Source organism: Phoca vitulina, unplaced genomic scaffold, assembly GCF_004348235.1.
Source record: "Phoca vitulina isolate PV1807 unplaced genomic scaffold, GSC_HSeal_1.0 scaffold16, whole genome shotgun sequence".
Classification (NCBI taxonomy): domain Eukaryota; kingdom Metazoa; phylum Chordata; class Mammalia; order Carnivora; family Phocidae; genus Phoca; species Phoca vitulina.
Genome location: NW_022589719.1, coordinates 22,965,927 through 22,978,625, shown reverse-complemented (window position 1 = coordinate 22,978,625; position 12,699 = coordinate 22,965,927). Strand labels below are relative to the sequence as shown.

General features: G+C 48.7%; 1 protein-coding gene across 3 annotated transcripts in view; it reads right to left on the bottom strand.

Annotated features, from left to right (window-relative positions):
* The window catches only part of CRY2 (cryptochrome circadian regulator 2), a 34,999-nt gene extending 24,356 nt beyond the window's left edge, over positions 1 to 10,643 (bottom strand). For 2 of the 3 annotated variants that reach the window (XM_032413987.1, XM_032413988.1), the window contains exons 1-2: positions 10,385 to 10,643; positions 994 to 1,102 (exon numbers count right to left, since the gene is read on the bottom strand). In XM_032413987.1, the coding sequence (XP_032269878.1) occupies positions 994 to 1,102; positions 10,385 to 10,599 (324 nt within the window). In that variant the 5' untranslated portion in view covers positions 10,600 to 10,643. Of the gene's footprint in view, positions 1 to 993; positions 1,103 to 9,271; positions 10,333 to 10,384 lie in introns of those variants that run through there. The other variant, XM_032413989.1, reaches the window with a different exon arrangement.
* Positions 10,644 to 12,699: the final 2,056 nt, after the last annotated feature.

The window sequence follows — 12,699 nt, the reverse complement described above, 5'->3', positions numbered from 1 at the left end:
TGGTTAAGGACACAAAATCTGGAGCCAGAGAGCCGGGGCTCAAATCTTCGATCATCACCTCTCGGCTTCACAACCACGAAGTTATTGTTCCCTCATCTGTAGAACAGGGATAGCAGCACATACCTCTGGGGCTGCTATGAAAATTAATATATGTAAAGCATTTACTTAGAAGGGCTCTTGACTCCTAGTCTGTCCTCAGTGAACACCAGCTATTTCCAACATGGTGTGATTTATATGTGTGTGTCTGTGTGGGGGTGTGGGGAGGTGAAGTGAATGATGAGTGAATGATGAGGTATTTCCTAAGCTGCTTGCCTTGACAGCAGACCTTTCCTCTGGTCTTCCCCCCCTGGAAGGGTAGGGAAGGGAGTTGGGGTGGAAGGGGGTATGAAAATGACCCTGCACTGCTGAGGATGAGGAGAGACTGTCCTAGAGCCCTCTGTCCACGAGTAGTTTTGCTTTATAAAGAAAGGGGTTGGAGCGGGGGCGGGGGAGCTGGCTACCTGATAGAATAGACAGAGGCCTACATGGTACCCAAGTGAAGATTTTATCAACCATTTGCCCCGGGAGCACGGAGCTCCCTCAAAAAGACTGATTTTTTCCCCAATAAACAGCACATAGCAAGACAGGAAACGCCCCGTGCTAAAAAGGAAAACTTGTCCTCAAACTCCTGGCATAGGAAGAGCCCTAATAAATCTTGTTGGCTGGAGCCAAGGAAACATCCGAGGAAGCCAATGCCATGCAGGGTGGGATAACTTGCCACATCCCTCGTCTGGACTGAGCTGGGAACTTTCCAACAAGACACTGGTTTCACAGAATTTTTTCCTTAACACAGTTTCCATTCTGTCGGCAAACTGATTGGCTTTGCTCCCAACTTCTCTAGAGACCAGCACTGACGGGTTCCCGTTTCTGAGTCAGAATATCACCTCATTCAGTCTGCGGGGAAAGTCTAGAGAACAGAATCTCCCTGTCTTCTCTAGGACTCTGCACACTTACCTTGAATAATCTTGGGAATACGTCAGCGGGCTGTCCCCGGACTACAAACAGGCGAGAGTTCAGTTTCCTTAAACTTGTATCCAAATCTTCCAGAGACTGAAGTAGGAACCTGCAGAGCCCACACAGGCCTTTTAGGGGTAACGTTAAGAAAGAGGCACTCTTTTTCCTAACAAAGCAGGGAGACGCTGTACACCATTAGTACTCCACTCCAGCCAGGATGTGGTGGCGCATCAGCGCAGCCTCCACTGAAATCCTGACTTGGCCACTTCCTAGCTGTGTGACTTCAGGCAGTTACTTAACCTGTTTAGTTTTTTTTTTCTTTCTAATCTGTAACATGGAGTTGATGTTAGTACCTAGCTCCTAGAACTGCTAAGAAAAGAAAATCAAATAATGCATGAAAAACATTTAGTACAGGGTCTGACATATAGAAAACCTGGAACAAATGTGAGCTGCTCCTGGGCGCCTGGGTGGCTCAGTTGGTTAAGTGACTGCCTTCGGCTCAGGTTATGATCCCGGAGTCCTGGGATCGAGTCCCACATCGGGCTCCCGGCTCAGCGGGAAGCCTGCTTTTCCCTCTGACCCTTTCCCCTCTCATGCTGTTTCTCACTCTCTCTCAAATAAATAAATAAATAAATAAATAAAATCTTTAAAAAAAAAATGTGAGCTGCTCCTACTCTGGCGGTTTTTCTGTGATCTGAGGCAAGGCACTTCCCTCTCAGCCTCAGGCAGTGTGTGTAAATATCCACCTATCACAAGGCTGTTGTGAAAATCAAAAGGGAGAACAGGGGAGAAAGCCATCTGAAAAACATAAGCAATACCGTGGTATAGAAGCCTCAGGTCCTACTAGAGAGGAACAAGACTGCAATAGCGCTGGCAAATCCTACCTACCTTGTCTACCCTGCCTTTCTCTATTCACGATTTGGGCTGCACATACGTCTACTGCCACAGCCCCACAGCCTGGGCTGGGTCCCCAGTTCCCAGGGTTTCATTTGGCAGGTGGCTCATTCTCCAGGGCTCTGGCCACCAGATTCTCATCCCAAGAGGGAGAAGGCCTTAGAAGGTACTTCTCTATAGGATATCTTCACATGCTTTTGGGGGTGGCGGGCTGGGGGGGCACCCCCAGATACTCAAGAGACCTAGTCTTGAGAGCCGATCACTGTGGAGAAGGAAACAGCATTCACTGAATGCCTTCGGTGTTTTATTTATTTTTATTTGACCACAAACATTTATTTACTGCTCAGGTAGGCACAACCACCTCTCTGAGAAATCTATCAGTACATTTTTGTGACATGTGTTTTATTTTTAATTTTTTTTTAAGTTTATTTATTTTTTTTAGTAATCTCTACACCCCATGTGGGGCTCGAACTCACAACCCCGAGATCAAAAGTCACACATTCTACTGATTGAGCTAGCCAGGTGCCCCTGACATATGTTTGTTTGTTTGTTTGTTTGTTTTAAAAGATTTTATTTTTAAGTAATCTCTACAACCAACATGGGGCTCAAATTTATAACCTCCAATCAAGAGTCGCATGCTCGGGGGCGCTTCGGTGGCTCAGTCAGTTAAGTGCTTGACTCTTGATTTTGGCTCAGGTCATGATCTCAGGGCTGTGAGGTCGAGCCCCATGCCCAGCACGGAGCCTGCTTAAGATTCTCTCTCTCAGGGTGCCTGGGTGGCTCAGTCAGTCAACTGCCTGCCTTCGGCTCAGATGATGGTCCCAGGGTCCTGGGATCAAGCTCTCTGTCAGGCTCCCTGCTCAGCAGGGAATCTGCTTCTGCCTCTCCCTCTGCACCCCTCCCCCTTCTCCACTCATGCTCTTTCTTGTGCTCTCCCGCTTGCTCTCAAATAAATAAATAAAATCCTAAAAAAAAAGATTCTCGGGGCGCCTGAGTGGCTCAGTCGGTTAAGCGGCTGCCTTCGGCTTGGGTTGTGATCCCAGGGTCCTGGGATCGAGCCCTGCATCGGGCTCCCTGCTCGGCGGAGAGCCTGCTTCTCCCTCTCCCTCTGTCTGCCGCTCTGCCTACTTGTGCTCTCTCTCTATCTCTGTTAAATAAATAATCTTTAAAAAAAAAAAAAGATTCTCTGTCTCTCTTCCTCTGTCCCTCTTCACTTCCCTCCCTCTCTAAAAAAAAAAAAAAAAAAAAAAGAGTTGCATGCTCTACCCACTAAGCCAGCCAGGCATCCCAACATGTGTTTTATTTTTAAATTAAATGAAATTAGCATTTTAAACAGATAATTATGTAATTTAAAATTCAAGTTATAAAAAGGTACCTCGTAAAAAGTCTTCCCTTTATCCGTCAGGAATTTAATTCCCCTCCCCAGAGGCAAACAGTGTCATCAATGTTATTATCTGTCTGTTTATGCTTTTTAAGCATGTTTTCTTTTTAGTTCTTTCAATACATTTTGAAGGGAAATATTGTCTTCATTTTACAGATGAGGAAAATGAAACACAGGATAATTAATTTGCTTAAGATCGTAATTATTAAGCAACAAAGCTGCCATAGGAAGCTGTGCCCCATCTTTAAAGCCTTTTAGTGGCACGCCAGACACGACTCCAGGGGCTGAGATTCTGCCAGACCTCAAGTGTTTGGAATCCCTCTCTGACAAACACAAACCTGAATATAGGTAATCCGTGGACATTCGGAACTTCGTCAGGAACCAAGCCCCGACAGGCCAGCCTGGTTCACAGATAGCCCTGCTACCTACATTTTGCCATCTCCCACCCATCTCCATCAATGACGGAAATCACGAGATTTTATTCTGAACACAATGAAGCCCCATGCCTCTTCTGCAGCACACTGCATCCCCTGACTGCTGCTGGCTTACAGGAGCAGCCCCTGTTCCCAGGCTGCCAACAGAACCAGTCCCCCGCTGCTGCCTCTGACGTCAACAACATGACACTCCCAGGGCAGCAAATGCTACAGACCCACATTCCAGCAGGAGCTGAGTCCCACGCTCAGCCCAAAGCATCCTGCTAGCCTGCAGAGACTCTCCGAGAGAGGCAGAGATGGGAGAGAGGCAGAGATGGGAGACGATTGCTTTCCGAAACCCCAAGCTCTGCCTCTGTGAATTTTTGTTTTTAAGAAACTGACACCCTCAGAAAAGGAAAGCTAAGCTGGGAGTGACGCACTTGTACTTGTGTTGGCCTCTTCCCAGGCCACACTGTTCCTCTCAAGAGGAAAAGAAGAAAGGCCCCAGTGAACAGCCTTCTACCACCTTGAAACCTGGGCCCTGCTGGGGAGAATGCCCAGAGGTAACTGGAAACTTAAATTCCATCACCTCAGGGCACCGGGTCCCCCATCTGAGGCTCTCAGGAATGTCCCTGCCATGCACGGTGGTGGCCTCCTCCCTCACAGGCCACCAGGCTGCACAGGTTTTCAGTTTGAAGCTATAAATAAGGCTGACGTGAACGTGAAAGCTAGGCTCCAGCTGCCTCCCCAGAGCTTTATTTCTAGACCTCATTTACTAAAAGGAGAAATTCTGAACTAAGCATCTCTGAAGTAAGATAAGTAAGATAACCCCACGAGAGCCCTTTTCTTCTTTGACAAGAGAAGTCTACAGCTGAGGCAGGAAGCAGAAGGCCCGACTCTGAACTCCGCAACCAAATGAAAGTAACGGTAACAGCAACAACTAACATTTAATCAGCATTTGCAATGAACCCAGCACTGGTCTACTTATTTTACATACATTATCTCATTTCCTTCTCAAACAGATCTGTGAAGTAGGTACTATGATTATTCCCATTTCACAGATGCAGAAACTAAGGCACAGATTAAGTAATTTGCTAATAAGTGGCCAGAATTCAAACCAGGCAGTGTGGCTCAGCATCTGCATTCTTAACCACCAGGCTCTACTGCTTCTTGAGCAGGGCCTCCTGCCTGAGCACTGAGGCTGTGCTGTCCAAGACGTAGCCGTCAAGGGGAACCGCAGCCAACACCTTTGGCCCTAGATCCTTGGTCCTCTGAGGCTCAACAGCTGTGAATCACCCAGAAGCTTGTTGAAATGCAGAATCGCAGACCTCCAGGATCAGAATCTGCATTTTAGCAAGAGCCTCTGGTGATTCCTTTGCACACTGAAGTTTCACAAGCACTATTCTAGAAAACTGAACTCCACTTCTAGCTTCTGTTTATAAGCTGCCTTTCTTTACTTCTAATTTGTTTCTACTAAAATTTTTCTCTTTGAGATCCTGGTTTCTGCCTCCTCTTTGATGCTCTAGATATGCTCTGTTACTTCCAACTTACCTCCTGAGTCCAGCCCTATAGGGCTTTTCCAGGAAGGAGGTTTAAGGATGGCCCCCATAACAGGCAACAGGCTCCCAGGAGCCCCAGCCGCCAGGCAGCCAGAGAAAGAGAACCCACTGCTATAGCACCTCACCTGCCAGGTGACAGTTTTGCATTACACCAAAGAAACAGGGAGCAGCATTACTACTGGGCAAATGCTTGCTGGGGCAGGGGTATGCATTCTTTCACTGGAGAGAATTTTGGGCCTTTTGCCCTCTCTTAGAACACTCCTCTCCACATGGCCAGTTTCTCTTTACTCCAATGAGGGTGGACTCTAAAGAAAACTGGCCTGGGCATTGGAGATGGTGGCATTTGGGGCTGGCGGCTCACCCTTGGCAGCTCCAAGCTGAGCTCACATGGCCAAAATTCAGAGCACACGGTCCTGTGCGAGCAGTTAAAGCTCACCCTTAGGATTAGACAACATGTGCAACTGAATTACATTATGTAAGTGCTCTGGAGCTAGAGGCGGACAGCACTGGAGAAGACCAAACACGGATTTCCAAAAATACAGAAAGGACTCTGTAATTCAGGCACTCCATGAGGCTAGCCCTTCAGAATAAGACAGGCAGATCTTTAGAGAAAACCTTCCCTACAGATGGCAGATTCTGCATTGAGGAATATTTTATTTGTTGTTAACAGGAGGAGGGATGATAGTGAACTCTTTTTTGGATCCAGATTGCCCTTGACCAAGTCTCTCTGCATCAAGCCAAGGTTATCTAATTATATGATGATATCATAGGCTTGCCCAGACTGGCTACATAGGATATTAATAGAAATTCATTTATCCTAAGTAAGAGAGCATAAGCCCCATGGAAAAGGGTGGCCCAAACCCACAATCCATAGCAGGGATTGATCTCTAAGTATCATTCACTTAAAAATATATTTATTCTTTCCTAATTTCAAAGAAAAAGATGAAGATTTTCCTCCCTTTTCGGCACATGGAAACATTTCCTCAGCAGCAGAACAGTGAAGTGACTCTCTTGGGTACCAGTGTGAACAGCTCAGAGAAACTCAGATTTCTCCCCCAGTAGACTACAGTTCTCAATCCCTTGCTTGCTGACCAAGTCCCAGGGATGAACCAACCAAATCGACAGTCTCATAATGATTAGCTCCCAGCACCGGGATGAGAGACACATTGTTCTCACCAGGCATCCTGGAGTTCCCAGTTCACCTCATTTATTAATTCTGAGCTACATGGACTGATATTTTATTTCTACCAACTGTCCCTGTCCTGGAAGCTCCTGAATGCAGGTGCAGCACAGAGCTAGGGAGAAAATGATTTAAATAAATGGCGCATTGAATTGTTGCCAACACCAATCGAAGTTGCAGGAGCAAGAGGAAGGCAATGAAAACCCATTTTGAGTACCCATTTTTATTTTTATTTTTTAAAGATTTTATTTATTCATTTGACAGAAAGAGACACAGCGAGAGAGGGAACAGAAGCAGGCGGAGTGGGAGAGGGAGAAGCAGGCTTCCCGTGGAGCAGGGAGCCCGATGCGGGGCTCGATCCCAGGACCCTGGGATCATGACCTGAGCCGAAGGCAGACGCTTAACAACTGAGCCACGCAGGCGCCCCTTGAGTACCCATTTTTATTTATTTATTTATTTTTAAGATTTATTTATTTATTTATTTGACAGAGAGAGAGCGAGAGAGGGAACACAAGCAGGGGAAGTGGGAGAGGAAGAAGCAGGTTTCCCGCAGAGCAGGGAGCCCGATGTGGGGCTCAATCCCAGGACCCTGGGATCATGACCTGAGCCAAAGGCAGACGCTTAACGACTAAGCCACCCAGGCGCCCCTTGAGTACCCATTTTTAAATCTAGAAGCTGATCACTCCCCCTTTCTCGGGTGGTTCTCACTGCAGTACCTCCTTCCACATGCAGCAAATCTGGGCAAGGTGGGGCTGGGAAAAATGGCAAAGGGCTTAGCCAACTAGTGCTTGACAAAAAAGTCCTGAGGCTCACTGAGCTACAATTAGTCCATCAGCTTCCCACTACCACCAAGGCAAGGAGTATGCCAGCCTTTCTGCTCTGCTAATATACATACTTCTTGGTTGCCTTTCTCTGTCCTCTTTGACTCTTAGAAAGTGCCATTTATGGTTATTTTAATCTGATTCATCTGCTGAAAAATGCTGTGCAGCAGTTAGTGTAAGACGTGCAGGAGAAGAACAGACATCTGAGATCTTGATTCCCCCCACCTCTTGCAGATGGCCCACGGCCCACCCTTTCTAGGGAGGCTTCTCAGAGGCAGCAACTGAAGTATCTGCAGAGCTAAGATGTTACGCTGCAGCACAGCAGTCCCAGGTCACTCCCAGATCCAGAAACAGCCAGCGGAAGATTACACAGACCGTAATTATGCAGAGGTACAGCTGGCTCCGTCACTGCCCCAACCCCCAACTGAGTGTGTAAAACAGTCTGCGGCTCTGCTCTGGATCTGATCGCGGGAGCAAAGAGCATGGTGGGGGTGGCAAGTGGCATATCTGCTTCCAGGCCCAGGAGCAGTTATCATATTCCATCTGTTTTGTGTTTTTTCACCTCTTTCTTCCTCTTCTTCTTCTTCTTCTTCTTCTTCTTTTTAAGATTTTATTTATTTATTTGACAGAGAGAGACACAGCGAGAGAGGGAACACAAGCAGGGGGAGTGGGAGAGGGAGAAGCAGGCTTCCCGCGGAGCAGGGAGCCCGATGCGGGGCTCGATCCCAGGACCCTGGGACCATGACCTGAGTCGAAGGCAGACGCTTAACGACTGAGCCACCCAGGGGCCCCTCACCTCTTTCTTCTGAATGCCAAAGCTAATCAGCCTCCCTGACAAAGCACTGCAACACATTTCCCAAGCTGTCAGGCTCAAGTCTGGGGTTCTCCAGTCCAGTGCTTCTCAGGCTTCACTGCACATGAGAGCTTTTAAAATTCTAATGCCCAGGCCATAACCTAGAACCATTAAATCAGAATTGGGGGAGGATGGAGTCCAAGCATCTTTTAAAGATCCTTTAGTGGTTCCCATGTGCAGCAAGACTGATGCCGCTCTAGTCCGTCCCCCTATTTTATTTATTTCATGGCACTCAGTTCTACTAAATTATGGTTGTTTACTTGTCTCCCTCCACTAAAATGTAGGCTCCAGGAGCTCTGGACACAACTGCGTCTTCACTGCTGTGTCCCTAGCAACACCCAGATCAGTGCCTGGCAGATACTAGGCACTCATTAAAATCATTGTTCAATTAATATCTACATTCCTACACGGCCTCTGACTTCAGGATTTGACTAAGGCATCTGAGCTGCCACATTCCTTTTCTCCTTCACTTGCTCAAAAGCACTGTCACAAAAGAGTGACCCACAAAAATCCAGAAACACCTAGTTCCTAGCAAATCTGAGTTTAATCAGCAACAGAGGTTTTGCTGATTTTTAATCTCCACTACCACAAATGAGTAGACAGTCCTATGCAATGTCCCCCCAACCCCGGTAAAATAAAACCTCTTTCATGACAACGTAACAAGCAAGTAGTAGTCAGATTTATTTACTCTGCTCTAATTGGCACACTGCCATAAACAGAGGGCAAAGTCTGAGGCTTGGTTTAATGCCCATGCCAGGGATGGCCATTTGAAGATGTTTGTCAAACCCAACCTCCTATCTATAGAAACTGGAGCAGAGGCAGAGCAATAGAGCAGCCTGAAAACTGTGTGGGCAGGCTCTCCACAGGACTATCTTTAGTTGTTCTCTCTATATAAATGGGGCAGGAGGGGGCATTTAATAGACCCACTGCTTGGGCTACTCACTCTCCTAGCAGGGCACACACCTCGGGGAGGAAAAGAATGGTGTACTGATAGCCACCGTAGCCTGGGAATAACACTGCCCATCAATGCAACATGGCCACAAGCAAACATCCCCCAGAACAATGCAAACAAATCAAAGGACAGCTGTGGGGTGTTTTAAAGAGAGAAGGGTATAGGATGTTTCAAAACTCCTTGGTTTTAAACACTGATTACAGAGAAAAGACATCAGCTACCTACCTGTTAATCCTTTCCCATGATTCTGTCAACTGCATTTCCTGGGAATCATCAAAGAAGGATCTCCTTGATATCACAGCTATCCTGCTCGCTAACTTCAGCACATCAGTTGATAAAATTCTAATCTATAGTGGCTCAACTGTCCCTTAAAATCAATCTCATGAGAAGAGAAGGAAGGAAGTGATATTTTGGTCCCTCTTTCTTTCTTTCTCTCTCTCTCTCTCTCTCTCCTTCTTTCCTTCCCTCCCTCCCTCCTTCCTCTCTCTCTCTCTCTTTTTTTTTCCTAGCAAGCTCAACCTCAAGCTAGCGGTTGAGGGAATTCTTCAAAATGGGTTTAAGTACTACTTTCTAGCTCAGGACACAAAGTGCCTCTAACTGGACAAGCTCTTGGGGTCTTCATAATAAGAGGGAGACGACACCTGCCTTATCTAATGCTAAGCCAGGGTCTCTAGGCACCTCCAGAAGCAGGAAGGTCTTGGTGGAGGGAAACGAGGATGGGTGAAAGGATGGATTCAAACAAACCAGAAGCTTAGCGATGACCTTCTGGAGCCCAGCAATAGGCTCTTTTCTTGAAGAATGCCAGAAGCACCTGCTGTGCTACCGACTCGGAAACCCAGAAACGCGTCCCTGCCCTCACATCCCAGTATCTCCTTTCTTCCCCTCCCTGAGCACACCCCTAAGAGCCCTGGACCAGGACCAGGAGTCCCTGCTCTGCCACTCCCTGGCTTCAAGTCCTTGGGCAGGCCAGCCCTGCGTCTCTAGGCCTCAGGAGTTCCACCTGCACAATGGGGAATAAGATCTCCGTCCCACAGGAATGCTGTGAGGCCCCCAGGGGGCTAATACAGTGCGAACGCGCTCTGTCAGAGGTCCAGCCCTGGCCCACCCAGGCCATTACTAAGATGACTAATTGCTTCCCTCGTCCCGGCTTCTCCCCTCTGGAGGCCCGGCTCCGTCTCGCTGTCCCCACCTCCCTCAGGCCGGGGTCTTTCGGCCGTGGGGCCTGGGGGGCAGAGCCTCCCTCTCTGTAGGGCGGGGGCGACCCGGGCTGTTCGCCGGGCGCCCTCGAGGCCAGGCCGCTTCCCCCGGGCCCACGACCCCGCTCTGGGGCCCCCTTACCTCCATCGATTGATCCCCACTGAGGAGGAGGCCGCGAACCAAGGGTCCAGGATGTAAACGCAGCGTACGCAGCGCGCCCCGCGCACGGCCGCCAGCAGCGCAGGGTTGTCGTGGAGCCGCAGCCCTTTGCGGAACCAGTGCACGGAGGAGGCGCCATCCACTCCGGCTGCCGAGGCCTGGGCCGCCGCTGCCGCCGTCACCACAGCCGCCGCCATCACCTCTCTGAGTGCTCGGGCCTCCGCCGCTCCGCCCCCGTCGGCCCCGCGGGCCCCGCCCCTGGTCCGCCCAGTGACCTACGACGCCGCCGTTCCTCTCTGGGGCCCCACCCCCGAGGCCCTGGAGCGCCCCTGCCATTGGCTGGGCGCCTCCAGCCGGGCGATTGGCCCAGCGACGCGGAGTCTGGCCCCGCCCCCTCACGTTCCCACCATGTGTCGATCGGCCTGAGAGGAGGTGGCGGGCTGAGCTGGTGACGCAAGTTGCCGATCCCTGCAGAGGTCTGGGCGTGGAAGGAGTCTCAAGGGACCGAGGATCTCTTACATGCGTCTTGTTGTAAGCCTGTCGCTGGAAGCTCTCTGGGCTGGTGGGGGTTGCTGTGACTCTAGCCAGTGACTTAACTGGCATCATCCACTTCTATCTCTAGTCTACCTCTAGACATCATCTGCAACATTCTACTACAGCTACTATTTATTCAGTGCATTTTATATACCAAGCAACGTGATAATATCCTTACATAGACGTCTCGTTTACTATTCTTAGCCCGGATACGTTCACTCAACAGATCCCAGTGAAAGAACTGTTATTATTCTCATTTTAGATACAGAGAAATCTGAGGCTGCCACAGCTTGAGTGACTTGCTCTGTATCAGAAAGCGAATAAAAGGATCCCACCTAGATTATTCTGAATCTGAAGCTTCTGCTTTTATCCACAAAGCTATACTTTTATCTGCGTGGAGCTCCTTGGCATTTGAAAGTGGCAGAGTCTAAAGAGGGAGGAGGAGTGCCCTGGTGTGCGGCACTGGAGGGGTTGGGGGTAAGGATGGGCAATGTGGAGGATGTGGGTCGAGATAGTAATTATGCCATCAGATGAATTTTTCTTTTTGTTCTATGTTTAGTAGAATATAGAACAATGGTACCTCTGTGCTCCCAAAGCACTGAGCTGGATTCTGTGTGGGATTCAGAGAGATGGAAGACACTGCCTCCAGTACTCCCCTGGGGAGCCAAGTGGAGCCCTGTTATTCTTCTGGAATCTAGCACTGGCCTTGCTGATAGACTGATTGAATGGCAAGAGAGGCATATGAACACCTGCAATGAAGTGTTGATGGTGGGCTCAGATAGCCTAATTTAGATTGGAGCTCTGTGGTTATCAAGTAAAGAGTTTGAATTTGGCCCACGGTTGTGTCCATACTCACATCCCTTCCTGAATTTGGAAATGAGCGATGAAGGATTTTAGCAAATTAGTGGCATTATTTGGCACAACTCTATAAACCACTGAATGGTTCTCAGTCCCAGGTTCTCTCTTGCATAAATTGTTCCCTCAAGCCTGAATCACACTCCTCACCCTGTCCCCCCTTTTTAATTTTTTAATTTTTTTAAAGATTTTATTTATTTATTTGACAGAGAGAGCGCCAGCTAGAGAGGGAACACAAGCAGGGGGAGTGGGAGAGGGAGAAGCAGGCTCCCCAAGGGGCAGGGAGCCCGATGCGGGGCTCGATCACAGGACCACGGGATCATGACCTGAGCCGAGGGCAGACACTTAACAACTGAGCCACCCAGGCACCCCACCTGTCCCCCCTTTTTAAAAATTTTTATTTTTCTCTCTTTTTTTTTAAAAGAATTTATTTATTTGGCAGAGAGAGAGGGAGCGCGCGCGTGCACACACATACAAGCAGGGGGAGGGAGAGGGAGAAGCAGGCTCCCCAGCGAGCAGGGAGCCCAATGCGAGGCTGGATCCCAGGGTCCCAGGATCATGACCTGATCCAAAGGCAGATGCTTAACTGAGCCACCGAGGCGCCCCTACCCTGTCCCCTTTTTAACTCCAGTTTGTTCTATGTCACTGCTCAGTATAGATGTCACTTTCTTGCTGTCTGGTCCCAGCCCCCATAGTGCCCATCTCATTCTGTGCTGCTTCTTATCACTGGCTTTAGTACAGGGTACTGGAATTTCTTGTCTGTCTGTGCCATTAGACTATAAACTGATGGAGGGCAGGGGCCTTGGCTTATTCACAGGTGAATTTTCAGAGTTTAGCTCAGTGCTTGGCACTATTTGATTGAGGATTACTTGAGTAAAAGGTGAACAGAAACTAGTCTCAGGTTGGCA